Genomic DNA, 26,291 nt, shown 5'->3' with positions numbered 1-26,291 from the left:
TATAAAAGACTGGACAAACAGCAGCTGCTATCCCCTACCACTCATGTTAAAGGCACTATGAGAATGAGTTCAGCCTGGCCTAAGGAAGGCAGTGTGCCCATTTGTTCACATAGCCTGCAGACTACGTGAGAGAGGCTTGGCTTTTTCCTTCTGCAGCTAAAGAGCTATTAAAAACCTCTGGAACAGAACACTGAGTTCTGTACAACTGGAATGTATCTCCTGATCTAAACGACTCCCAGCAAACAACAGAGCAGTTTCTTTCAATCTCAGTCTGCATCAACTATATTTTGGGCCCTACCTCTTAGGTTAAATCCTTTTAGCAGCTCAGGTGACACAATTTAATCAGGAGGCATACTTGTGAGAGTGCCTCAAGGATGAAGAAGAATAAAGTGCATTAATGGGAAACAGGAATATTTTCTATGCTAAATATTTATCTTACTAAATCCTCACAAGGACTTGAGCCTCAGAAAGAGGTGGCAGAGACTTGCATAGCTCACGCTCTGCACCGGACTGCAACACCGCATCTCCGTTACCTCTTCGGCTTGGAGCAGGAGCTTCTGGACCGAGTCTCCAGCACCTGAATAAACGGGATCTTCGTTTCTTAGTTGAAAATGGAGCAGGATGCTGTGCTCTGACCCCATACAGTCCACAGGGCCAAACTCTACACAAGACCTGTACATGACTGGCAGATCTGGAACTCTACTGTTACTGTCTTCAGTTCCAATCCTAGCATACCACATGACTTGCTGATGTAGGCATTGCCTAAGTGTTGTTCTGGATGTGTGATGACAAAATACTGTCCTTTTATTGTGCCTTTTTCATCACTTGTTAACAGTCGGTGCTAACCCTGGCTTGTAGCAAACCCCAAAACTTTCTAATAAATCCCAGCCCTTAGTGTGAATAGCACAGGAAACAAGAAGCCATGTGTCATTTTTGTTCATGACAGCAGTGTATCATTCCCATGTTCAAGCTGATGTAATCGCAGAGAGGCTTCTTTGTTTAATAATACTCGTGTTTATTCTAAACAAAAATAGTTCCATGGATTTTAGTAGAAAATACTATGAAAGCTGGCAGTAGTCACTTAAATCTTTTAATCAAGAAATCTATGGCCATTGGGGCTTGCACGTAGAAATCCAAAGTCAGTCAGAGGCCAGATCTGCAAAATAAAATAGTTACAAGAGATGTTTATCACAACTCAAAACTCAGTATTTTCATTTGTTACTGGGGCAATTGTTTCATGAACTGCATCACTTTTTAGCTCTCTGATTGATGGGGTATATACGAACTTTTCTAATCTGTGTGTTTTCTTTAGGAGTAGTAAATAGCATATAGCAGGAGGAACCATCATTCCATAGTGGTCAGAGTCAATGCTGATTTATACACAGCGTGCTTCGCCTCACAAATCACATCAGTTTTTTCAGCCTTAGAAACACAAACATGTATAGAAAATCTCTCAAATTCAAAAGTTTGTAGTTGTTAAGAGGTTTACAAGGTAGAAAAGACGAAATATATATGTTTGATCCATCTAGGAGAAGGAGGAATACCATGAACATTACCTCCCAGTGAAAATAGTTCTGGGAAGTCTATGTATTTTCATGCTGGACACTTGAGCTGCAAACACCAAACCTTGGGAAAAAATTCCACAGGCGTGTAGGTAAGCTTATACCATGCAATTATGTATAAAAGGGTGCAGTGCTGCACAGGCAGGGGCCTCTCTGAGGAAAGGGAGCACAAATATGACCCAGTACAAGCACAAAGTGTGAGAGAATGAATGATGCTCACCGGTAAGAAAAAAATTTCTCTCCAGAAATTAACTCTGTAGTCGTTCATAGTACTGAATGCTCCCAGGAGTACTTTCCTCTAATTTAATTCACTAATTACATGTAGGCTGGTCTTGGATTTTAAAAAAATACAGTAATAGGGAATCAAGGGCATTCTTTTACACTTTGTCCTCTGTATCCCTTGACTACCCGTGTCTCTTTGCTACAGGTTCAAAGATGGCACAAGGGGATCAGCAGGAAGAAGGGAAAGAGATGATGTTGAAGAATGAATGCCCTCTGTGGCTCTAATCCCATAAAAATCTCAAAGCCCCTGTTCAAGATGCAGCAACATAGACAGAAAAAGATGATGCCTTGTTTCCAAAGCATCTGTCAGAATGAGGTTCATCTTGCTCAGTTTGCCTTACAGCCTGATCTAAAGGAAGACGTGCAGTCTCCCTCCAGGACCAGTACCTTACTCAGTGGAACGGCCACAGCACAGAAGGGGTTGTTGTTACTTTCTGTGTGAAGTAGTAACGCTCCCATCACTTTAAAAGTGGAAGCACCGTGACAAGGTTCAGCCCTGCTGCTTGTCCCCAGCATTGAAACACAGAGGAGAGGCAGTTAGGTATGGGAGACTGAGTGCGAGATGTGGCATCACGTTACTACTAGACTATTGCTGGTAGAAGCTCTTTGGAGTTAACCCATCAGGCACCTCACAGCACTGCATGAAGTTGCAAGGAACTGGGTTGTGTGGGGGCCCTGGGGAAGAGGGAAGGACCTCCACTTCTGTGGACCTGAAGAAGACTCAAAGCTCACTTGTGCAAGTATCTCCGAAAAGTCTTCTGGGGATCTGCTAGTTAGGGGAGGGCATGAAGAACATCTGCTGATGCACAGAAGCACACAGGTAATGTCATGTTTCTATGTGGATTAGCCAGTGAGATACTTCAGTTCCACACAAATCTAGGGACACAAACCACCAACAGGAGGGTATTTGTGATCTTGATTAGAAGCAAAGCTATCTCCAGAGGGCCTGTGCTGGCTGCAGGGTGCATGTAAAGTCTGTCTTTGGCCTCAAAGGCAAAAGGGAGTAACAGTGAGTAGGAATATCCCATAATCTATCCCAAATGTAAGCTGATCTGACTAAAGGCCCAGAGAGGGAAGTTTCTTGGCCATTTCAGTATGACACAAATCTCATTTCAGGCAGCTCAAATCAGACCTACTGCAATTTGACTTTGAGTGAGAGTAATCAAATTCAGTTTAAACATTTCTGAAAAATTAGTTTCAAATTCATCATAGTTCTCTTAGTGGTAGACTTAGAAAGGAAATGGTGTTTTATCTAGCCTGTGTGCAGGAGAAAATGTGACAGACATGGTCAGAAAGGAGCCAGAACAAGCCCTCTGTGTGAAACAAAGACATGCCACTGTGTGTAGTCTTCCCAAGTCTTTTAAAATTATGACAGAGGTTGACTCTGACTTGTTGGTTTGAACTGGCTAGTCCAATTAGCAGCTCTTTCCCCTTGCCCTCGTTGGTTTGGCCTACATAGATTTGATCTGATGGATAGGGGATAAATGGGGCTAAGTAGCTCTTCTGAAGATATACTACAGGTCTCTGTGACGTGAAGCCCGAGTCCAGGGAATGCACTGGATATCCTATCTAGGACAGGATGAAGCATGATTCCTGTCAGGGTGGGACTCCCTAGGCTTTTCTGGAATTTGCAGCTACTTAGATTTCAGCAGCCTTTTTATGGAATAAACTTGTCTCTGAGTGGTAGCTGAAAGGCTGGGCAGGAGGAAAACGGGCCAAATGTAACCATTTACTGTTATTTCTGTACAGGTTAAAAACCAGTACACCAACTCTGACTGAGAAACTTAGGTCTGAACTTCACAGCTAAGCTACAGGGAGAATGAACATTTTATGTTTTGCCAAGAATAGGTTGCCTAAACAAGGTTGGTACAAGCTTTCTCACTTCTCTTGAAACCCATTATTTCCAAATTAGATGGGTTTTTTAGTCATTACTAAAAATGTAACTCAGTATTGAAAGGCACTGTTACATCTACTTCCCCAAAATCCACTTTAAGATAAAGCCATGCAGAGCTTCCACCCTCAAGGCAGTAAAAGATCTTTCAAGAGAAGCCAATCCTCTACTAGAGTACATTAAAAAGCACATACAGGCTTCTCAGCCAGTGGTGTGAGAACTAGCTGCCACCCCCAGGACTAGCTGTAGTCTGCTGCCTTTCAACATACAACAAACAAGATCAATTCTAATGTGAATTACTGTAAAAACTCATTTGAAGAATAAACTCATTTTTGCTTTTGTTAGGTACAATATACTTAAATCTCATTACAATTTTAATAATCACTACCCTGTGCACCATCATAAAACTACTGGTCTAAAATTTGGTTAAATTATTTTGATCAAGTACCAAGTGATTGCCTATCATCTTAAGAGACAGTATTCTGTAGTCCTAAAGCATTACTTCAACATGTAATATCTGTGTGCAAGTTCCCTTCGTTTCACAGAGTTCACTGCTTGCTAAATTTAGGGTCACTTCATTAAAGTCTCACAAACACCTTTCTCACTGGGGTACAAGCTGGACACAAATTTACTGCTGTGGAGAGACACTGTGAATAATTATGGCTGTCCGTATCCATAGGTTCTTAATTTCTCCATTATCTGCTAACAATCCCCTTAAAGTAGTAAACATAGTTTTTCTATACTAGTGCATTTTTCCAGATTTTTTTTTTCAGTTGGATTATTACTACCACGTTCTTACCAGGAGAGCTGTCGGCATATTACCAGCACTTGTATTTTAGCAGTTACTAATCCAAGCTAAAGCCTGGGTGATAAAAACACCCCTGTTTAGAATCAGCATTTTTCCCCTGGCGTACACAGTAAGGCAAACAATGCAGAGAAGGAACAGAGAGCACTCAGTAAACACTAGGCAAGAACTGAAAGCAAATGCTATCCAGAAAGCACAGAGGTCGTTCAGGCAAAATCAGTGGTGGGGCTGAGTGGGACATGTTATTTGAAGTTTAGGAAGTAATTAGTGGTTGTGGTCAATCACTGCAAGCTTTTTCAAAAAGTCCTAAGCTGTGTTCATAAAACTTGTAAGTAAAGTATGTAAAACTTTGTTATGTAAAGCTCTGCTCCTCCCTGTGCATGTAACAGCTGCGCTACGTGACGGTTCTGTGGATGGGTTCGATCTACAGAGGGAGGTTTTCAAAACATTTTTTAATTGTTTGGAACAGCACCATGTCAAATCCAGCTTCTAAAAGCTGGTGCCAAGGTCTGTCATAGAAACAAGGGAGGATGTTAGATTAAACTTTTTAATGGAGAGAAAACTGTCTTAGTTTCTTCTTTTTGGTAAGCAAATTAATAATGCACATAATATGAAAACGTAATTGAATGTGAAATAAAGCTGTAGAACTGTTGAAGCAGGAGCAGGACGACCCGTGGAGGTTTACACAATACACAGTATTAATTCAAAGCCTATTTTTTATTTTACATAAAAAAGTGGCAGACACAGGGGCACAGATTTGACTTGACTTTACTGTTAAGGCCTTTTCACAGACCTAGTTGAAACACCAGCAAGGCCAATTTACATCAGTATGTATCCAATCCCAGAAAGGTCATTTTTTCCTCCATCTTTGGTTTCTGAATTATCCAACTGCACTTCTCAAATTACAACAGTGAAATGTGGAGCTGCCCTTTTCTGCCATTTTGCAGGGGCAAGAATCAAATTGAGATGGACCATACATCCATGCAGGAGGGTGCAGGTGTTTTTATCGAGTTTGGATTTGCTTGCAGAATAACTCATTTAGCTTCCAGAGGCAATGACTGCTCAAAGAGAGCTGATCAAAAATGAATCCTCCCTCAAAAACCCCCTACTCTTGCTGAATTGCTCTTTTACACCAAGCAGCCAGCATGTTCAGGCTTTCATTTACATTTGCTTTGGCCAGAGACAGTTAGGGCAGCATGTTTTGATACCTAACACCCAGGCGTTATACATGTATTAATGCAGCTGTTTTTAGATCCGATAAATACGTGTACCTTAAAACAAATGCGTCCTCTTATCAGTCCATAAGGAACAGGTCCATAGCACCTGGAATCTGTAGAATTCCTGAGATTATCACCTTCTAACCAAACATGTCCTTTAGGCACCTGTGATTAAGCAAGATTGAAATGTAAAAAGCGAAGAGAATAGAATGGGATTAAGCACAGTCTGCCATGCAATGTATTTCCTGGTTTCTGGGTTCTGTATTTCATGACTGTATAATGAACTAATTTTTTATGGACTCTAGTAAGACACAGTGCCAGATTTGGAGGGCCAGGGAGGAGTGCTCCAAAGTATCTCTTCTATCATGTGCTCAAAAAACAATGGTTTGCAACAAAAAATCCAAAATGAAGATGTAAGAGGTTAGACCAATGTGACAGGGTCATTAATTTAATAGACTTCAAAAGAGGTCATTAGGATGTTGACTGAAAATCTGCCCTCCTGTCGCAGTAACAGCATGAACAGGGCAGCCACACACTCATCAACATCCTGGGGCCAGCACCAAGGCTAGACCTGTTAGTAGATTCATGATGAACTAACTGGTAATTGATTGTGACATCAATTACGAATAATCTCATCATTTTATCGGAGTAGGCTTGTCAAAGTTCTAATTAAGATCACAGTTCATTCTATGTGCAGGCAGAATCCACAACACATTATATTGCAATAATGATGATCACAAAACAGCAAATCCCTTTTTATAATTTGAAAATTAATGATGGTGACCTTATACTATATGACAAAGACCTTTCATTGCCTATATATATTCTGCATTAACTATATTACATACCACAGATTCATGGCATTCACTGACTCTGTGACAAAAGGAGAAATAGCAACATGGCTGTATTAGGTACCTAAATAAGAGTATAAAGCTTACATGAAAAAGTTGCTGCAAACTAAGACTTTCACTTGGGATATATAATACTATTACTTTTTTTTAAAGCATTTCTGATCTAGATAACCTCTTACAAGTTACCCAGTCAAATACTTTTGTAATCCATTGCTGTTTCTAGAATTCTTAATGAGGCTGAAAATGTAAAAGTAGCAACATAATATCAATCTAGGTAATACTTAACATGGACTTTGAGGTAAGCAAAAACCAAATATGCACTTGAAAGATTACTATACCCACAATTATGAGGGGGAAAAATAGAAACACAATTAAAATCAAACCCTTAAGAGTTGAGCGGTATAAATATTGATGTTTGGGAAATAAGCCACATGGATTCCTAAATATGAGAGTCTACATGTACAGAATTAGAAGATTACAGGCTAAAAATTAAATACCCTCTAGTAAAGTTTGGCTATGAACCATTAGGAATAAAACCAGGTCTGGACCCCAGGCAAACATTTGAGGAAAATGCAATTGAAGTGTAATTGTTGGTACTTAGGGATATCTGCCCAGGTAACACCTACTGGGAACCTTGCCTTTAAATAAACCTTTTACACTCTTGCATAGTGATGTTCCCAACTGGGATCTGAGGCTGGATGCTATCCAAGTGTCCCTTTGTTGAGCTGTGGCAAGTGTATCAGCTATGGATTAAGAACCAATAGTTTGTCTACAACAGTGACAAAAAGATAGTAATCATGGAAAGCACATCTGAGCCTGTCCATCTCCCAGCCACCCACCACCACCACCCCATGTTTCTCTGGTATCCAGGGTGGGTGCTTTCAGGCATGCCAGAGGGCACATCCCCGCCTCATCACTTCAGAATCTATATAGAATCATGGAATGGTTTGGGTTGTAAGAGACCTTTAATGGTCATCCAGTTCACCCCCCATGTAGCTGAAGGAACATCTTCAACTCTATCAGGTTGCTAAGAACCTTGACCAACCTGATCTTGAATGTTTCCAGAGATGGGGCATCCTCCACCTTTCTATGCAATCTACTCCAGTGTTTCACCACCCTCATCATAAAAAATTTCTTCCTCCTATCTAGTCTGAATCTACCCTCTTTTGCTTTAAAACCATTACTCCTGGTCAATAAAGGCCCTACTAAAAAATCATGTTCCCAACCCATCTTTCTTAAAAGCCCCCTTTAAGTACTGAAAGGCCTCAGTACGGTCTCCCTGGAGCCTTTTCTTCTCCAAGCTGAAGAAGCCTTTGTTATTTTGTATGCATGTGCATGTGAAAGCAAACTGGTTGCAACTAGATGACCATGGCCCTCCTCCTGCCCAAGCAGCTTTGCAAACATTCACCAAACAGAAGTCAATTTAAAAGACATGAAGTAAATGAAATTTCTATTCAGAGACAAATAACCTGTGTAGAATATACTCCTCAGCACACATGGCTAGAGGTTTCTACTTGAGAATGTACCAGCATTCCTGTTTTCCTTAACTCTGTGATATGCAGCCTATTGATTTTCCAGCAGCAATCATTGGGTTAATTCAATATTCATCTTCACTTATTCACTGTATACACACCTAAAGCGTTCATGGTGCCCACATCTTACATGAGCAGGTGCACATTACAGTCCAAGCTGCATTACCAGCTTTCTCATGCAAACTCTCCTGTCCAGCATCTACCAGAACTACAAATCACACATCAAACTTCTGTCATTCTGAAAGACTGTCTGAGCAAACATAGAAAAGGAGAAGCATGAATTACTATTTAAGAAAATAAAACAAGCAAACCCACATTATATTTCCCCTCTCTGAAAAATGCAGCGCCTCTTGCAAGGCGCTACTGCTTCCCACACGGGACGCACCAGCTCCCCTTCTACTTCACTGGTTGGTTCCCACGCTTCCTCACTTCCCCCTGTTTCTAGGCAGAACATAAAGTTCACCTGTTACTGTATGAAATAAGGACCCTTCATAACACAAGTATATCTAAACACCTCCTGACCTTCTCATCTTTCTTCCAGGCTCCAAAAACATAAAAAAATAAAGCACTTTAGCCACCTGTGGCATATCACCTGCTACTTCTAATACTATTAATAATTACTTGTCTAAAGAACATGTTCATAATTTGCATTCCAGACAGAACATCTGCAATGAAGTATACATAGCCTGAAATTCACAGCTTAGGAGTAACTTTCAGAGTTCTCCAATGGAAGGTATGACAGGACCCTATACCTCTAGAACTGCTGTTAAGAGTACTGTCACAGCGTGCGTGATTCGGCCAGCAGTAACACAGTGTAATACCCTCGCATGGTGCCTGTCCATCATCTAGGCATTTCATTGTAACCCAGGGTTAAGACAAGCCAGGAAAATCGCATGGATGGTAGAAAAATGCAAAACCAAGTATCAGCCATAATCGTTAAGCAGCAGTTGTTTGCACCCCTTTGAAATAAAGGCTATGGCCAGAAACCTTCAGGGTGTACGCACCAAGCCGTTTCTAGACCACATGGCTGATTTCCATGGGATTACTCATATTTAACCAATCTATCAACCTTCACATAACCAGGACCCAATCTGAAACACCTCAAAGCTATTCAAGCACAGTAGCTGGAAATAAGATACATTTTTTACCAAAAGAACACACCCCCCCCCACACACACACACCCACCCATTCAAAACTTTTATTTGTGGAAGAATATATTAATTATACACCAAGAGGCTGCTGCTGCCAAAAAACCCAAGGCAATGGGAAAGCAACTTGCTTGACAATTCGCATTTTGGTATCCACAGGCCATGGAACTCCGAGACAAAATTACCTGTATCTAAGCAGCACAGCTGAAATCACAGGTACTGTTACACTGCAAGATGGTGAATACAAAAAGTACTGACAAGACTGCCAGAAGCACTTCACTTGGGCTGGGCAGCATTTCAGTTCTCCCTTACACATAGACTAGAACTAAGACGCGAAAGTCTCTCAAGCCCGACGCAGCAATTCCACAGCAGCGCAGGCTCACGCAAAAACACGATGCCTCTGATCAGCTGCACACTAGTCTGCCTCAGCAACCCCTGTGCCTCTGGTTTTGTGCAGATTATCTGAGGATTTCTTCCCAGGGAACAGCAGTTCTCAAGCAGAACCGGTTATCTGCGGTGCAGCTTATATGCATGAGAATACAGGACACTGATCAGACACATGACTCTTCCCCTTCTCCCTTCTGAGGGCTGAAGGCTCTAGTACAAGAGCAGAGAGACCACGAGAGCAAGATTAGCATTCAGACCAACTGAGCTTGTAGCAGCAGCTTATTCTGTTTCACCTCAGATAAAGCAGCGTCTTTCACTGTGACAGACTGGCTAAATTTGGGCTGCTGGTATCGGTAAAGTGGCAACACTGCAATACAGGTCAGGTACTTGATGCGTACTTACCGGCATCAAACATTATTTTACAAAAATGGGCAAGGGCAGGGAGAGGGGATCAACAAAGAATTACATTCTGTTGGTCTTTTCTTAATCCCTCTAACTCCAAAGCCAAGAGATGAGATGCCTGCGCTCCAGGCACATTAACTGCACACTAGAAAACATACGTACTGCAAATGAGATTAATAGATTAAATTACCTGCCTCAAAACCACCCCAAAACCCAACTAAGTGAAAATAGGCTTTCGTGCCTTGGGTTGAGATTTTTTGTTTGTTTTCATGGGTTTGGGTTGTTGGGGTTTTTTGGTTTGTGATTTTGGGGCCTTTCGGGGAGGGGGGTACTAACGGAGATGGAGAAATAGGGATTTTTGATAAATATGTGGAAAATCTCTTGCAGTCTCTCCTTTTGGAACTCCAAGCAGCCTATGTTTGTCAAAGAATGGCTCGTACAATCATTTGGGAGTAGGTGAAGTTTGAATTTTCATAAGGTCACAGGTATTCACATCACCTCCAACGAATCAAAGTTTCCAACTCAAGAAGAACTTTAAACCATTCCCATCTTTTCTTTTCAGTTCAGAGGCTTCCTTCTTGAGCTATGATAAGAACTAATCTCAGAGCTGGACAAAAGAATAAAGTCTGCAAGTTCTCATCTATCCCTACTAAGGTCTATTTAAGTGCCTCCTACTTCGGTACAGGCAACAAATGTAATTGCTTCATGGCCTGCGGGTGTTCATTTAACAAAAGACGCTTTTGTGAATGAACCACAGGTGTTACCTTTCTTGATTAAAGTGAAATATGATGAAAGAATCTACACTATCAAATGACAAATTTACTAAATACTGATTAAACGGCCTTCTTTAAGTAAATGGCATCTAGTTAGGATAAAATACACACCACACCACAGAAATGCAGTTTTTTTATCACTCTATACTTAAAGTCTCACGTAACTATTCCTTAATCCTTTATTTAGTAATTCAGAACTCAGACTGAATAATGCTTAATGCTTTCTCTTTTTTTAATGATCCAGTTGGCCTAGGCACCATTTGTGTAGGCTTATCATAAATGGTGTTTGTGGTAAGGTTTCCATGTATTTAAACCCCAATTACATTAATATTTTCAAAACCAGCATGAACATTTTCATTTCTGGTTTTATGCTGGAAACAGCTATGAAATGGTAGTAACCACACTGGAATCTAACAGTATAGGAGATCTTAAATTAGCATCTTCCAAGTATCACTGAACGGCTGAATTACCTAGAATTCAATATGTCTTAAAAGAATAGGACAGAATAATTTACCTTAAATTCGTAGGCACTTCCAAGCAGTTCAGCTTATTGAACAGTTTAAGCTGCATATGTGTAAGCTGTAACGTACCTGGCCCGGGTTGTTTCAATACACTTATGAAAAACAATACATTCTGACCTTGGTCCAGATAATGATGAGAAAAGGTGACAATGAAACACAAGAAAAGGTGACAATGAAACACAAACAGGTTTTTATACAGAAATTAAATCCACTGTGGATAAATATTTACATTATAAATTCATTCTCTACATTGTCATTGGTTGTTTTAATAGAAAATTTATAAAAAGATAAGATACAAAGACGTGTCTAGGTTTTGAAGTTATTTATTAGCCTACACTAAAATCACATCCCTTTCAATGGTAGCAATGTTAACTCACATACTACAAGGAAACTTAGGTGTATTAACTTAAAGTTGAATTTGTAAGACCTTTTTCTCTACTGTGCAAGCCTACCAGTTGACTGGTTTTCTGTAATAAAAATTTGGGGAAGCTGTTACAGTAATCTGTCAAAGCATTCATTGGTTCTTCAAATGTTTGGTTTTAAACTGTTGTTGCTCCTTCTAAACTTTGTGCAATGTGCAAATAGCTACTGCTGTTCCTGAGCTTGCTTACTTGGAACTCAAAAGGTTTGATCTCTGCGCTCACTGCTTTATGGGAAAGGCCACAGGATTTTCACATCAGAAATACCTAGGCCAGTCAAATGACAGAGAGATACACTTTCTCTCAGTACTGCTTTTTGGTTGTTGCAGCAGTTCCCAACTGTGTTAAACAGTAACTGGAACTCTTGCATGCACTGTTTGCTTCTATAAATATTCCCATTATATAAGCATTCAGATCTAAAACATCTTGTTAAATCTGCTGATCTGGATCTGCCTGAAAAGCTATGTGTACAATTCTAAAAATCTCTAGCTGCAACCCCAAATTTCATTTTCCTTTTATAAAAATATTATCAGGTAAAATTAATAAAAACTAAGCAAATATTACTGTCATGAAGAGGAAGTATTACAGCAGTGATTTGTCAGTCCAGACTATAATTAGTTTTCTTGATTTATAGAAGATCAATATTTTTGAAGGAAATATTGATTATATATCCAGCAAAGATTACTTAGCAGTTTGCATAGACCATTCTCACACCAATCACTAAGAAGGGTTTGATCCTTTTCTTCTCCAGAAAACAGAGGATGTAACAGGGTCACCCTAAATCTGGTTCTGAGAACAAAACACCTTCGGGTTCAAACCCTGACTGGAACTTGCTGGTTAAAACACACAACCCATTAACATCACTGGTATGTACTGGGCAGAGGGATCCAGCTAATAAGCCTGGTACCAACAATGGCTGATAGTATGAGCAGGGTTAAGGAATCTTAAAAGTATTGTCTGCCAACTGCATCAGGAGTGACCTGATTCTCTGCTAATTAATCTAAGGCCCCAGCTCTGCATGACCTCATCATCTAAGACAGCTGGGAGGCCTAGCTACTACATACAGAGCAGGAAAAAATGAAGTAAGTCCTTCTTTCAGACGTGAAGCCAGTCCAGGCAGATGAAAACTTGTGCTCAAAATCTTTAGTAAGTCCTTGAGTAGTTGGTTTCATCATCCCGAGTAGCTTCCTGGAAGTTGTTACTTAGCTTGGAGCAAAGGAATAAAGGGAATTATAAAATTTTGAGGGTTCAAACTGACCAGTACAGCCAAGAGGCTGTGATTCATAGAGGAAAAGCATCTAGTGTGACTAATTCAGAAATGAATGGAACTACTCAGGAAGGATATTTCTTTATGGTTTTCCTTCAGGGATGAACTGTCTGAACAGAAGAGCGAAGGCAACATGATGGAGCCTGGTCAGAGCTCTCCCCCATCCCGGTGAAGCTGGCCTGCACTCCAGACTAGCTGATACAGTGCAGCTATCAGACCTTAGTTCAGACTGGGGAAGAAAGAGCTGTTTGATACCTTGGTGGAAGCTCCTTCAGGAGCTGTGTTTAAGCTGAGCCTCTCCCTGCTGTCCTGTGCCTGAGCTATAGTGTGGGCATGCCCATGTCTGGCCATCTGCCTCACTTCCTCCAACGACGCAAGAATAAACTATAGTGAATGGTACCTGTGCTGTTGCATCACATCATGGCACTCATCTAGTCTTAAAATACCAAAAGAAACCTGTAAAGGTAAAAAGACCAATTCACTTGAGCAGAAGAAACCCTGGAAACATCAGGGAGTAGACTGATGAAATTCTTTGTGCTTCTTTTCCCTTGAGTAGTTTTGACAAATCAAAATTTTGATTCAGAATTACATCTCAGAAGAGTCAAGATCAGCTCTAGTCATGAACTCTCTGTACTGGGATGTAGAAAGATCTGCAAACTGAACAAATCTGCAAGCTAAACAAACATACCAAATCAGTTCCTTCCCACCAGATATTTAGCATACCTGCTGCTTAGAACCGTGGCAAAACTCTCGCCCAAGGCTCTAGAACACTAGAACCACAGGGAAGAAGGAAGAACAGGGTATTTCTACTCTCCTGCCTGGCAACTGCTACAGCTCAGATTACTGAAATACTAAACCATGAGTGTAAACTACCTATTAAGATACTGAGGACAAGGGAGAAAGAACTAGTGATTCTAGAACTTTACTTTTAGTTGCTAATTAGGAGGTTTTAAAGAGACTACCCAATGGTATTCAGCAGTGAAATTTTCAATCAAACCACTCTTCGGTGTTTTACTCTGTAGCACTGTCTAGTGATTAAGATACTGTGTTGTTTACATTAACACTGTGTGATTCTTAGTACCCACGTAATATTCTTACTGCATTTGAGAAGGACTGTTTAAGAGTTAATTGCGTTGTGCAAGACCACTTCTCCGATCTGCAAACACAGTAAGATGCATTATCTTTGGAATTATGTTAGCTCTGGAGCTAACCACAGGATGAAGAGATGCCATCTCCGCAATGAACCTCATTTTAGCACAAGGTAAACACACTTCCCCCACATCAGCTAGTCTCACAGCATTAGCGGCGTGCTGTGATTGATTACCAGCGGAGTGTTGCTGAGATATGGATTTGTATCTCAGCTTTTTATCACTATGACTTGCAAAAGGCAGTTCCTTATTTACAGACTCTAGCTGTATTAAGTGACATTATTAGGTACTACTTTTGTTTAAGTGACACAAAGGCTTAGCATATTGGTGGTTTATGACATACAAGCTGTTTTAATCTGATGACTTATCCCTCACTTTCTCAATTTGTAAATAGGAGCTGCAGCACAAGAACATATGGTACTAAAGAAATTAAAGCTAAAGTAAATGGCATTAAACCAAATTCAAATATAACAATAGGATACCCAATCTGAATTATAAACCTAGATCTGTATTAAGACTTTTTAAACCAGGAAATAAAAACCTAAATGTGAAAATTAAGCTTTTGATTTCTTTTTTAAAAACCATTTCAGGGGTTTATTGCGATTAATTTCCTTATTAATCCTCATTGCTCAGATCCTATAGTTAAATGAATAAATCAATAAATACAGTTTTTAATAATTGAAACCAGATCTGAATACCACATTACTAAAAAACAGTCATTTAACTTTTGGTTTCATACCACATTGCTTCCAATACAGCAAAAATGTTATGCATTCTTATATGTTTATTACAGTAAATACACTTATATCTATGAACACCATCGAGCACAAAATCAGAGGCCAGCAAAACCTCCAGCCCACATATTCCAAACCAAGTATCAACAAAAAGACAATGGAAAGAAAAACTATGTTTTCATAACACTGTAATACTATATCAGCTTACTCAAAAAAGGAATTTCATTATCCTTTCTTTGTAAATAAGAAGATTCCTCTCATTCTGCACATTCTATCATGCTGTATGTAAACAACACGGTATCATATCGTACCATGAAGGGTCCAAAGTAAAGACATACCTTTTGTACTTACATTTTAATTTAAGCACGGGCTTCATTTAAACCAATGAAATTGATACGTAGGATTAGTTCTATCCGCTCATAATCCAGCAATGACTCCGAAGAGTGTTTTCTGGCACAGCTTTACACTTAGGGCACTGACAAAAATTACTTTTCTCATATGATACGTTACTTCAGCTAAGTACAGCAGCAAAAGTATTTTTATACCACTACAAAGACTTTCACGTAACTGTCACTGCTGTAATGCATTTCTGCTCAACTGAGATAGCTCTTTTCAGACCAACTTATATATGATTTATTTTTCACATGATTATATCTTAGAAGGTTGGTTTGTTGTTGGTTTGGGGTTTTTTTTAATCTACAGGTATCTACTTGGTTGTCTGCAGCAAAAAAGTATGTCATATGTGTAATTTTACAGAGACTAAATTGTAAACAGAGTTCTCTATTCTCCTGTCTATATACATATAAAGCCACCCTGAGAAGTATATTCATGAATAGAACAGGAGGATCTGATTTTAGGATTCTCTTAGGCTTCCAAAGAACCAAGCACTAATCTGGTACTAATCTATGGTACTAATCTGTACCATAAAAATCTGTAAAAGATGCCAACACACTCAATGTTGACCAAGTACAATTCCTGCTAACATGACCATAAGGATTCTCCTTTTGGGCTGACAAGAGAAGCAACTGCTCAGAGGTGGTTTCCCCCTCAGCAGTATCCGGTATGTTTGTTGTGCTACCAGTATCCTGACAACCCCAGTAACGGGCCAACTCACCATACTTAACCATAAGCTGGCAAACACCACCAAAGAACAAAGCAGAGGTTCAAACTACCTAATTTGGTAATATTTCTGGCATCTGGTATTTTGTATTTACTATACTGGCATAAGTTTGTAAACATGACACCAGCTATTCACCACCACTCCCCAAAGCTGGCGACAAGTTAGTCAAGGGAAGATGAGCAGTTCCTTGCAGTAAAGACAGTCCTCTGACCTTACACACTTGCAGTCACTGCATTCTAGTATCACTCAGAGATAAAAAAAGAAAAAAAATTAGTATCTTAACATAAACAACAAAACTCTTGACAGTTTCTAGGCTTTGCTCACTTAGGAGTGCCTGCAACCGTACCTTTCTGTGGCAGCATTTCTGGCCTTTTGGGATCTTTGACAATCTTACACATGCCCAAAAAACCCAACTCGGGTTAATTCTCCTCAAGGAAGCACCAACAAAACAATCAGCCGGCTCTCTGCACATCTGCTGCTCCCATTTGCTTTGAAGAATTTTGTATTTGAATTACGAGAAAAAAGTGCACAGCAGTGAGTCACTAACATAAGGAACCGGGTTTAACAAGTATCTGAACAGACACATAGGACTTTTCCCTCCCCAACAAGAACGATTTACTTAGTGAATAATCCAGTGTAAGGTATGAGCACAAAGTGCAGATATCTCTGTTGAGAATATACACTTCTGTAAAGGATATGTCTCCTGAACAGATGGAAAGATCTACCTCTTCAACAGTCACTAAAGATAGGAGGAGAACATACACACTAACAAACAAAACCATTTCCATTTACATAATTTCTCCCCCTAGATACAAGTTATGAAGTAAGAACTAAGAAAGCTTGCATGTCACTGCGTGATACGTCCAACACATTAGCCTTTATGAGAAACACAGACAGGGAAATAGGAATTGGACTCTGCAGTCCTCATCCTCTCACTCTCCTCACATACTATATTAAAATTGAAGACAAGAAATATTATGCCTAGTGCAGAAACTGTTCCCCTGGATATTAATTTGATTACCTCCAGGTTTTCAGAACAGCTGACATCCTGTTAAGTACAAACATCTCCTGAACTTCCTTTTCAAGACTAAGACAAGGAAAGATGATGTTCAGAGAAATTCAGTTTTTGTCTTCTATTGCTGTACACAGAATTCAAGTTTCCATTTCAGGTTGTTCTGCTCTGGGAAATTCATATGTCATCTAAATTACTACTCCTACAGGAGCTAGAAAATTTCTTTAACTTGGTAAGCAAGGTGGATTGGGTTGTTTGCTTTGGTATTTTTCCATGGTTAAATGGTAACGTATTTGGGTTCATGGAAAAACTAAATGTTCAGTCTTGCCCCTCAAAAGGTAACAGAGAATGAGCTCCTTTCTGTCGACGAGCAACCAGAGTGTGTACTGAAGCACTATCAGGAGAGCAGATTAGAGCCTTCCACTCCAGTGCTGAGGCAAGAAGTTTCAAGCACCACAGATTGAACCTCTCAGAACAGGGCACAAACCATATCCTTGCTTTCTGGTCTTAGGTTTAGATTAAATCCAGACACCAAATCTAGACACAATGTTGACAAGAATTTTCTCATCGATTTTAGTAAGGACAGACTCCGCTTCAGCTGCTTCATACAAATGAAGCAATGGTACCCAAAGGCATACTGGTAAAGTTGCCTGTCCTACAGTAGCTACACTCTTTAAAGGATTTATATATCCTACACAGTAGCTGGCTGCAAGAGGTGTTCAATAAACTCCTCTACCTTCACAGTACAGGACCTTAGCATCTAGTAGCCAGATGCTAATTCTTCTTACTCTGAGTGGATATGAAAAGGCAAAAGAATATCTTTAAGATGCAGAGCATCTGTGCAAAATGTGATGTCTCCACAGGGTGCTGAACAGAGGTAACTCTCAAACATGCTTTTGGGCAAAACCCTTACATTTTTCTGCCATTGTGATTTCTGATTATTTTTCTAATTGTAGCCTAAAAAGAATTTGCTGAAAACATCTTGTCATAAATCTTTCCAAACTTCTGCTAAGTCTGCCTTGCACAAGGCCAAGTATTAAGGATATTTTTTTCCTTTTCATTTCATCTTATTACCTGACATTTTGGACAGGTTAAGAAAACTACTACTTTCCAATCATAGTCAGAAAAGTTAAAATGTTGTTATACTGAAATACAGAGATACACTAAAGTATAATTTTGAAAGCAAAATCCTCAAAGCTATTGCAGAGAGAAAATTTTAACTTCTTTGCATTTAAAATACAGAAAGAGTTTTGCCTTAAGACCAAGCCTTTGGGTCTGCCATCTATACCGCAGTTTATGCAGAGAGTTTTAGAGCATTCTGCCAGGGAAGAAGACCTATGCAAAGGGCAGAGCAAAACTATCATCTGCCTGCACTTGCTATAGAGACAAAAGACACCGAGAAAGATTGCCATAAACAGAGTTTACAAATAATGACATTTTACTGTACATATACAAGAAATAATGTATCAACTTTATGATTTACGATGATACTCAAATATCGCAAATCCTTTACAGACTACCAGGCCTACTTAAGTAATCATTAATTTACAAAGCAAGAAACTCTAATACTTACATAGCTGTGACTCTTAAGGAAATCTGAAGGGTTGCTTGTGCAGACTTTATCCCCTTCCAAGCCAATTACTCTTTTACAGATATTTGATTTGGGGTCATTTGGGCTTTTCACAATTACAATATCTCCTCTGAGAGGGGAAAAAAAAACACAACAGAAAAACAGAAGAACTCTAAGTACAAACTGTTTGGGTAAATATATCTTTATCTATGTGTATACTCCAAAATTATTCACATGCATTAAAGGTACTTTCTTCTGCTGAAACTTCTTGTCCACAATTTTGTTTCTTCACTTTTAGTCATTATAATTTTACATGCAGGTTCTTCACATACATTTGCAGAGATTCTTTGGGGTTTAGACCATTTATTAAAACATTTAAGACTGCATTTTAATTGAGAATGCCTTGATGAAATTAATGCCACTAAACCTGATCGTGTTGCTACACAGATATGAAACAGAGCAGATTTTGTGCTCCTAAATATTACTTTTCCAGTGGAACTCCAAATGTCCAACCTGACTTTGTAAGACTTCGTATTACTTTTGCCTACAGATAATATATACTAGATTGTACAGTGAAACAGTCCACCACAAAATGGGTGAGGATGTTGAGCCTACTGAGCTCCAAAACACAGCATCAAACTGACATTTGATAGACAATACTTACACCATTTGGTTACTTTACTATCTGAGCACAATAATACCTACAGCCTCGTTTGCAAGCAAGACAAAACTGCTTTGAGAGGAGGAGTTATATTCACACAATAGAACTGCCAAGAAGAAAAAACAGGGCATCTCTGCAATTTTTGGACAAAGCTGTAGTAGTGACATGGACTAGATTCTAAATGAACTCTGGCAAGTTGTTCAATAAGCTGTATGTGCTGATTACCTTAACTTCCATCAGACACAATGAGAAGAGATCTATGAAAAATTACAAATCAGAAGCAGAAGAATATATGAAAAATAAAGGACAGGTAGAATGTAGTTCTTGACAAGCTCTGGCAAACAGAATGTAAAATCTAGTCTCAAAGGAGCATACTTTCGAATGCAATAAAAGTGGCGGCTAAGGTTCTCCGAAAAGACAATATCAGAATTTTGAATGGTTGGTTCCATTGAAGGTCCAGAACACTGCAAATTAAAAATAAATGAGAAAAAAATTACTATTTCCAAGTACTTTTATCTAAAACACATTAATAATCAAGTTATTTGCTAATAAATTAGAAAAGGTGTACTGTAAAGAACAACTGGAAAAGTGAGATCCTCCAAGGAACATCTGATACAGCTAAAGGGGAGGACAGCCTCCAACTCTGCTACAGCTCTGTATTCATTCAGGCTTGGTCCTGAACTGTGTGAGGTGCTGTGAGCCCCTGAGGATTCATTTCAGCACCTAATCTGCAGGGAATTATTTGGTGCAGCACTCACAGCTCTGTTAGCTTATCCCTTTCTTCAGCCTCTGTAAAACAGAAGCATCACAGCAGCCGCAAGAGCAGCTCCCAGCCAAAATCTGCTGTATCCAGCAGCAGTATCTGCTAGGTTTAGACACAGGAAGGCAGGGGCCAGCATAAAATTTCCAGAAATTTGCCTAAAAGGGGAAACAAGAGCATCTCCTATGGCATTATTAGCGATGCCAGTCTTTCTGAAAGAACACATTTTCTGCAAAAATGCTTCATCAGTTCCCCAGTTGCTTCAGTGGCACCTCAAGCAGTATCTTGGCAAAAAATATGAAGTAACTTTCATAAAGGCTGGACCTGCCTCCAAAAACATAAGCATTTAACAAACACATTTGGAAAAAGCTTTAAAAAAACCCAAGAAGAAACATGAAATACTGGCATTATCACATAGAAAAACTGCAGTAATTTAGTTTTATTTTAAATGTCATGAAAATGAAAAGTTACCACAACAACTCCTCCAAGGTACTCAAAGGCACAGTGCGCTATGCAGCCATATTGCACAGTATACCCAAGGAACTGAAAGGTTTTTCCTAGGGCATTGCGAAGCATGGTACAGCGTGCGCCGTTCAGCTGGTTCTAGTCTACAGTAAAACAGAAGAATATCATTCATTTGACAACAAACAACCTAACACTCACAAGATCATCTTTTGTAACTACAACTGACAGAGACTACTTAAAAAACAAAAAATAGTGAATAAAACCAACAAAAACCCAGATGTATCTGAGGAGATGAATAATTTAAACTGAAATGCCATCAAGAAGTCTTTAGTTTACTATACAGGCCCTTCCACACGTACAATCAATTGACCCCTCCTATCAGCTTAAGAATAAGATTCAGTAGACCAGGAGCTGAAAAAAAAACCCCAACTTCGTCAAATTAGAGAAAACTAAGTGAATGATTGCAGTGCTCTTTGCTGACTCAGCTGGGCTTCTTTTACTTGAGACAGCAGCCAGGCTTACCTGCCACGTATCTAAGTATCTCCATCAGTTAGGGGTACATCCTCCCCTCCAGTAAGCTCAGCTCAATGGAACCTGAAAAGCTGTAATCATACCTTTCATGCAGGCTTTGACTTCCTGACTGGACCACATATTGTAACTGTGATGCAATTATTAAATAACACTTGACAGAGTTGTTTTACACGTAAAGACAGTGCAACTTAAAATCACTGTTTTTCCTCAAGCACTAGTAGTTAAAAACTGAATAGTCGACAGCTAAACGGAGAAGCATCAAACCTCTGAAGTGATGTGAAAGTATTTCACAACTGAAACAACATTCTCAGAAAACTGAAGTAATCAAGTGGTCAATCAGAAGTTTAAAAGTGACCTACCAATCAAACAAAAACAGGCTTGAAGAACTAGGCAAAATTCAGGATGATGGAGTCCTGAATGTCTTGCCTAAATGGGACTACGAAAAAAAATACAGTTGTTGGTAAGAATACTGGAGGGTTTGCAAAGTTTTCCTTTGGCTAGACATTAATTATTGTCACTTGCATAAGGCTTTAGGTGTTTCTGTTCCCAGCTCCAGTACAGCGGCATAAGTTCTGCATCAGGACTGCAATTACTGCCATGTTAATCTAAATCATATTCCTCCTCACACTAATTTAAGAGTTTTTAGATATGCATTTCTATTTAACAAAGTGAAAATTCTGTCTCTGACATCAGTATCAGCTTTATTATGAATTAAAACCACAGCAAGATTTCTCTCATTTACTAAGATGGGTCAATAGAGCTTGCTAAACAAATGCAGTGAGTTTTAATGGTGGAGAAGAAAAATTCTGTGTACACAATAAACCCTACTTAATAATGAAGGCCTCCCCTTCTGTATTTGATGACTTTTTGCTATTTAAATGTAGGCATTTAAAAAGTGCATAACTTTACCTGCACAAACTCTCTCTAGAAGTTAATGGGAATTTTGCCCAAATACAATCAAAAGTGGCTTTTGTTCTCTGCATTTAGTATTGATTTATAAAGAAAAAAAAAACCTAATAAATATTCTCCACCAAGCTTATTTGCTGCTCCAAAAAAGATGTACTTGCCTTTTTTTTTTTACACACGTAAAAGATATTCAGAATAAACCCCCTTAAACTAATCTCTGATTCACCATCTTTAATATAACAAGATTTACAGCACTGTAAAGAATACAACAGAAACCAGAAAAATCTTGAATTGTTTCATTACCATGTGCAGCACCCCGCATACTGCAGCACACCCTGTAGATACTGAAACAGCTTCACTGCAAGAGAAATGCACCTTCCAGAAAAGCAGTTTGCTCTTCTCAGCCAAGTACATGATGAAAAGTACAGACCAACACCTTGGTCTCAGGGCCGGAAACACCGTGAGCCCAGAAATGCATTACAGGTGATGAAAGGAAGATGGAGTAACAGCAGGTCTATTAGAGTTGCCCAACTTGTGTTAATTGATTACCACAGCTATCTTTCAAGATAATTGTATCATCAATACTTCTTTATGGCAACTGCTAGAAAGTCAGCCTCACATTGCTGCTCAGGCAGAAAAGTACTGCACAACAATCCCATATGTCATACCTATGCTATTCAGAAACCCTATGTTAATACATAGAGAGGTACAGAATTCAGACACCTGTGGATATGAAGGTAAAAAAGAATTGCATCATTGTGTTACATTGACCTGAGCAGGTACTGTCGATTGTGCCAAGTGGAAAGGTAACAACAGATGCATTAAGAGGAACTACAAACCTCTCAAAACCAACAGCTACCAGGCTATGACAAATATTTTTTAATTACAAAATTACAGAAAACTGCTCTATGTCTCTGAAAATAAGTTTCAAAGTGGTTACAACTGTTAGACTCTGGATGGCAGGTACATCTCAACAGTTACACTGAACACACTCCATTTCTCTGATGTTTCCGAGTAATTTGGAATTAAGAGGGATTAGTAATTTATTCAAGCAAACACCAGGTTTAGAGTGAGTTTCACCTACTGCTAGAGCAGTCATGGTGTAAAACTAGCCATGAGGCTAGAACATGAGTGAAGGTGTCTCAACTTTTGTTCCCAGTTCTCTTAAAATAAAATTTTAACCCCCAAAACTATTTCACCAGTCCTAGTTGATAAATGTGGCAAGCTGGATTTTTCTTAAATGCTCAGGCGTATAAAATGCTCGTGATAATGGTGAAAAACTTCTTAGTTCTTGTATAAGGCCTTTTATTACAACTCAGGAAAGTTAATTTCAAGTTAAGGCTTATTATACCCACCAGGATTGTACACAGTTTGAACTGAGAGCTTCAGAGAAACAGATGGGTTGTTTTTAACATTAAGATCTGTCTTTAGACATCTAATGTTCATTCCAAAGAATAACTACAATCCTTAAAGTTTCCATGTGGTTTTAAGTAACAGTTTCTAATTAAGTGAAATGTTGTAACAGAAGTAAGTCCAGTCAAAAAACCCATAGGACCCTAGTTTATTTTTTATAAAAAGAACAAACACGCAGAATATTTACAATTGCTCTATCTTAAGCATGAGTAAAATATTATTTTTTTCTTAGAAAACTATTTAGCAATAAATTTTTAAAACAATACCATATTGTTGAACACAAGAAGGTAATTAGCTGAACATTGTTCCACATCACACAATTTTAATACAAAGTACTGTCAGCAGACAACTCCACCAGATACAGCATAAGACCATTAAGCACAATAAACAAATTATTTAAGTCACAGGCCCCTTGAAAACTTAATGGATCTGTTGTATAAACATCCTTATCACAGAACCTGTTGTAATTACTTCCAAGTACTACTTACTACCATATAGTAGATAGCTGAGAATTTTTTACTGATGTAGGCAGTGTTTTCATACCAAACATTGATTAAAAAAGGCTACACATCCATATTTATCATGTAGAATGCAATTTGTTTATTTTACAAGAACTGTTTTATCCCCTGCAGCAAATAAAATGCAAAATCTAATTACTATTATCTTCTGTTCCCTTCTTACATAGCCTATGCCTTCATCATTTGATTTTTTTTTGTTTGTTTGTTTATAAAATTAATCACAGCTAGCAGGGTGGAAATCACTTTGAGCCTCATGAATGACATCCAAGAGATGGGAAAGGATTAGTTGTCAGTTGCTGCCAGTTATAGCGCCAGGTGGCTTTTTCTGCAGTGAAGGTGTTACCGATAATCCCATTACATTGGTACTAAATCTTGCAGACATCAAAATTATCACCAAGGTTCCTTTTCATCCCATCCTTTCCAAATGACTGGAAGTCGCTTCACCTGAAAGAAGTCAAATCCACATGCAGCTGCTGTTTTAGCAGCCAGCGGACTCCCTGAGAATGCCAATCGTGATCCAATTTCGCTGTGCTGGTGGCCCCCTATTCCCTGTCCAATAATACATCTGTTAAAAAATCCTACAGCTACAAATCAAGTTTAATCCTACCAGGGACCTCATGTTGGTCTTGTCTTCCAAAAAGGCAGCAGGTTTTGCCATCTATCTCTGCTAGTATCTGGGGAATACTCTTTAAATCCCAGCCCTACTTAGAAGAATAAGCTAAGGATCACAAAACATGACCTCAAAAACCCTGATATGACTATATTCTGACCCAGAGGCATTCATTCTAGGTGAAGATTAGAACTTTGCATAATAAGATTACACAGCAAGTGAATGATATCAAGGGACTATCCATATGCAGCCGCCTGGTTTTCTATAGACAGCCTGTGCTCTGCAATATGCAGTGCAGACGAAACAGAGCTTGGTCTTTCTAGCTGAAATAAAATAGATTCACATAAATTAGTTGGCCATTTCCAGATTCCTAAATCCCCTATTACATCTTTTATTGACAGCTCCTGTGAGGATAGCACAAATGGTATTCTCTTTGTATGCTCTGCTTCTGTAGCAATCACACTCTCAGGGAAATGTACATAGGTTGTCTAGAAATTAACATCTTGTTTGCTGTAATCTTGGATTACAATTAACTGTGTACATAATAAAATTAGGAAATCAATGAGCAGATTTATCATTTAAAGATAACCAATGGCATTGTGTAAGACAGTTTAACATATGGTGCCAAAAATTTAAATACAGGAAAAGCAAAGTCGCAGCCAATGAAACTGGCTGAAAAAATTATTGGACTTGATAGCAAATAGAATTTTCTCTATAGTGAAAATTTCCAAGCACATTTACTGCTTCCTAATTCTGAATTTTCACTGAGTATCTAGTGACAGTTTAACAGTCTTTCTTTAGCTGACAGGAACTCCTAACATTCTCTGCTTCTAACCAGACACCTTTCTTCACACAAATTAATCCCATAACTTGCACAATCTCTTTTCAAAAAGGGTACTTTGAGATTACTACTTTTTTAAAAAATAAAAAAAAACAAAACTAAGACTGCACACTGACTAGGTTATTTACTTATGTTTGAGCTGTTACTTGTATTAAACTATTCTTTTAAAACTTCTACATAAAATTCATGTTACAGATGCTAGAGTAGTGAGTGTATAGCATGTTTGTTGGGAAAAATTCTTCCCGTAGTAATCTAAGGATTCCAAATTCATAAAGCAAAACAAGGAATAATTCTTAAAAGGTCTTTCCATGAAAAGGGTGAGGCAGAACTTGATTTGCATTTCTAGCTGTTGGTTTTCTCAAGAACACACACTGGATTCAGCCTGGCGAATCTGAAAAGGCTTGGCAGTATTACGGACGAGAAGATTATTTTTCCACATTATCTCTACCAGGCACTGACAGTTTGTCTCCATCGAGTGCTCCTTCATCTACTGATCTCACACTGACAAGGACCTCAATCCTATAAACATAAATTCACATAATGCAATCCTCAGGTGTTAAACATCTAGAGACTACCTACATAAGAACAAGCGATTTTTTCAAAACGGATTTCCAGTAGTTCTCACTGGTTCTGTTTACCTTTGGGAAGCAACTCCTAACAGTCCCACAACCCTGTATAAAACGCTGTATTAATGGTCAGATACAGTCCAGGGTTTAGGCTTCTATCTTCCTCTCCAGCTTTGTACACACAAGTTTGCTGAATGTAAAATCTAAGTAGCCAAGCAAAGGCATGGTGTTACATGGCAAATCTGAGCCTCAAAGATGCTGAAATACTCAGTTTCCTATAACACTGTCACACTCAGAACAAATGCCAAAGCTCTGGCAGACAGCTACATCACTTCCCTGGTGACTCGGAAATACACTGTGTCTATGTGACAAAGGTGAC

The 26,291-nt window shown here is 39.0% G+C and overlaps 1 protein-coding gene across 1 annotated transcript; it reads right to left on the bottom strand.

Moving 5' to 3' along the window:
• Positions 1-151: 151 nt before the first annotated feature.
• On the bottom strand, positions 152-20,658 carry IMMP1L (inner mitochondrial membrane peptidase subunit 1). Its single transcript, XM_084262786.1, has 5 exons — positions 20,534-20,658; positions 19,678-19,766; positions 18,645-18,771; positions 5,812-5,922; positions 152-1,156 (listed from the first exon to the last, which is right to left on the bottom strand). The coding sequence occupies exons 1-5, from the start codon at positions 20,636-20,638 to the stop codon at positions 1,091-1,093; spliced, it is 498 nt and encodes a 165-aa protein (XP_084118912.1). The 5' UTR covers positions 20,639-20,658; the 3' UTR covers positions 152-1,090.
• Between the last annotated feature and the right edge of the window lie 5,633 nt (positions 20,659-26,291).

The sequence above is a fragment of the Gallinula chloropus genome, assembly GCF_964237585.1.
Source record: "Gallinula chloropus genome assembly, chromosome: 4".
Lineage (NCBI taxonomy): Eukaryota > Metazoa > Chordata > Aves > Gruiformes > Rallidae > Gallinula > Gallinula chloropus.
The sequence above is the reverse complement of the archived record's forward strand: the minus strand, read 5'-3'. Positions and strand labels throughout refer to the sequence as shown.

Excerpts from the sequence above, each read along its gene's own strand:
- IMMP1L (XM_084262786.1), bottom strand. The coding sequence starts at position 20,638 with ATGCTTCGCAATGCCCTAGGAAAAACCTTTCAGTTCCTTGGGTATACT. Across the intron at positions 19,767-20,533 it reads ACCTTGGAGGAGTTGTTGTG|TGTTCTGGACCTTCAATGGA; the intron begins GTAACTTTTCAT and ends TTTAATTTGCAG. Across the intron at positions 5,923-18,644 it reads TCCTTAAGAGTCACAGCTAT|GTGCCTAAAGGACATGTTTG; the intron begins GTAAGTATTAGA and ends GCTTAATCACAG.